The sequence below is a fragment of the Moschus berezovskii genome, chromosome 25 (assembly GCF_049115385.1).
Source record: "Moschus berezovskii isolate FMDL1 chromosome 25, NW_MosBer_1.0, whole genome shotgun sequence".
In the NCBI taxonomy this organism is placed as follows: domain Eukaryota; kingdom Metazoa; phylum Chordata; class Mammalia; order Artiodactyla; family Moschidae; genus Moschus; species Moschus berezovskii.
Window position 1 is genome coordinate 7,208,908 of NC_142484.1, and position 2,672 is coordinate 7,211,579.

General features: G+C 43.3%; 1 protein-coding gene across 1 annotated transcript; it reads right to left on the minus strand.

Moving 5' to 3' along the window:
• Positions 1–1,260: 1,260 nt before the first annotated feature.
• On the minus strand, positions 1,261–1,839 carry LOC129548423 (ADP-ribosylation factor-like protein 14). The gene has a single exon (XM_055414945.2). It carries the CDS (start codon positions 1,837–1,839, stop codon positions 1,261–1,263), a length of 579 nt encoding a protein of 192 aa, XP_055270920.2.
• Between the last annotated feature and the right edge of the window lie 833 nt (positions 1,840–2,672).

A 2,672-nucleotide genomic window follows, 5' to 3' on the forward strand; every position in this document is an offset into this window, starting at 1 on the left:
TGTGCAACGATTGGAGGAAAACTGAGTCCGTCACGTGACGCTCACCGGGTGCGACGCCGGTCACGTGGGACCGGTGTTTGTGCCTAGCGGGCGGCCGCTTGGGCGTCTCCTAGTGGCGTCAAGGCTGCGTCGCGGGGAGTGAGCTGCGCGTGCTCGGCTGCGGGGTTGAGGGGCGGGTTTCGAGAAGTGGGCGGCAGGACCCCCGCCAGTTGTGGACTTTCTTAGGGTTGGGGGCTCACGGAAGAAGGTTTGTAGGTTTGTTGTTTTGTATATTAGGTTGATAATTATACGAGTTGTTATTGTTCAGACGTCTAAGTTGTGTCGACTCTTTGTGACCCCCGTGAATTGCCAGGCTCCTCTGTCTTTCCATATCTCCCGGAGTTTGCGTAAACTCATGTCCATTGAGTCAGTGATGCTATCCAACCATTTCATCCTCTGCCCTCCCCTTTTCCTGCCCTCAGACTTTCCCAGCATCAGTGTCTTTTCTTCGCATCAGGTGGCCAAAGTATTGGAGTTTTCATCTTCAGCGTCAGTCCTTCCCATGAATAGAGTTGATTTCTTTTAGGATTGATTAATATATTATTCATTCATACATTCAACAACTGTTTAATAATCTGCTACCGTGTCCCAGGCATTTATCTAGGAGCCTGGGATACATCAATGAATAAAATAACTGGCAGCTCCTGGAGCTTGAATTCTTGGAGGCTGAGAGGGAAAAGAGGGGTGTGGATCACAAACAGTAAATATATATATATATATTTTTAAAACAAAACAAAATCCCTTTATTTAGGAAATAGGGAGTTATAAAATATTAACAGCAAACATTTTTCTCTTCATAATTTAAAGTTCATTTTTTTATACCACCCAGCTATTACACAGGAGCATTGTGGAAATTGAATACCTGTAACAGCTGGAAACAGTCTGAAAGAAGTCTGACTCTATTAACAGCTTAAACTTTGTTCTAGTAGTCACATAAAAATAATAAGGCAAGAATTTGTTCCCAAATGTGATTATTTGGAATCATCAAACATGCACAAAATTGTAACATTTTCATTCACAATTATCATTACCACATAGTTTGCTAAAGTGCTTGGCCCAAAATAACAATTTTCTAGATATTATTCCAAGTTGTTTAATGGAATTTAGGTGAAATAACATTTCAGGAAAAGTTTGTCAACTTGGCAATTTGCTTTTCTTACTTGACCTGGAAAAAAAAATTACCCTTTCAACTTCATCAGCGTCTCTTCCTCCACTTGGACCTCAGTGCTGCTTGAAGAATGGTAAAGTGTCTCCTCTTGATTTCATGTGGCTTTTCACAAATCCAGTTAACTTCTGGAACCCCTCCATTAGCCCATCCCCAGTGATGGCACAGCAGGGCTTCACGTACCAGTTCCGGTCACTGCAGAGTTGCTTCACCTTGAACATCCTGGTGATGTCCTCGGCACTTAGAGCTCCAGGCACATCTTGTTTGTTGGCTAACAGGACCACAGGCACATTGTTAATGTACTCATTCTTCAAGATGTGCTCAAACTCTTTCCTGGAGTCTGCTAGTCGCTGTGTGTCCGTACTGTCCACAACGTACACTAGCCCATCAGTGTTCTCACAGTAGAGGCCCCACATGCTTCTCATTTTCTCTTGTCCTCCAATGTCCCAGACCGTGAGCGAGACACCCTTTGCCAACTCAATCATCTCCACGTTGAAACCTACTGTTGGGATAGTCACAATATCCTTATCAAGCTTCAGTTTGTAAAGGAGAGTAGACTTCCCAGCAGAGTCAAGTCCCAGAAGAAGAATTCGGGCTTGCTTGGCTTTAGGCTTTTTAGAATTCCACAGGCCCATTTTAGGCTTTCTAAATTTTTCTTTTAAGACCTTTTCTTATGGCTGGAACCAGTGTTCCCTTTCCAGGTCACGCAAGAATGACGGAGATTCAGAAAGAAACTTTGACTCAAATGTTCTTGAGCAGCCAGGGACTCAGCGGAGGAAGCTCTTCTTCAGCCATTTTTAGAGAATACTTTTTGGAGCAGTTTCTCAGAGTTCTCTGAAGTGCTGTCTCCCAGGCTGCAGTCCTCATTTTGCCCCAAATAACACTTGACTCGCAACTCTCATGTTGTGCATCAATTGCCTAAAAATTTCACATTTCTTTCTTTATCTGCATTGAGTCTTGGTCTGTGTCTCTCTGAGGTCATGCGACTTGATGAAAACTGTAGAGCAGACAGGGCCTGGACATCCATTCTGCTGGCACAATTGGCTTCAGTGTCATGGTTCTGGGGTCAGCAGTGGGAACAGTATCTTCCCCATTGCAGAAAAGACTGCTGGGTTCTGGGACTGCTGGTACTTGGCCTCAAACCTGTTCCTCCAGCCTTTCCGATGATTATCTGGGCTTTCTAATCTCCACAAACAGTAAATATATTTTTAAAGTAAATCATCTAGTCTATTAAAGAGTGATAAGTGTTTTGGGGAACAAGCAACAACAACGAAACACATAAGGTGCAGGGGATGAATAGGTAAGCAAACTATGGCCTGCAGGTCAAATCCAACCCTATGCTAGTTTTTCTCCACTCTGTGGGCAAAGAAGGGTCTGTATACTCTTTTTAAAGCTTGGGGAGACATAAATAGAATATTTCATGATACATGGAAATCATGAAATTCAAATTTCAGGGTCCATAAATAAT

Bases quoted from the DNA above. Each gene is read 5' to 3' on its own strand.
- LOC129548423 (XM_055414945.2), bottom strand. From the start codon at position 1,839: ATGGGCCTGTGGAATTCTAAAAAGCCTAAAGCCAAGCAAGCCCGAATT.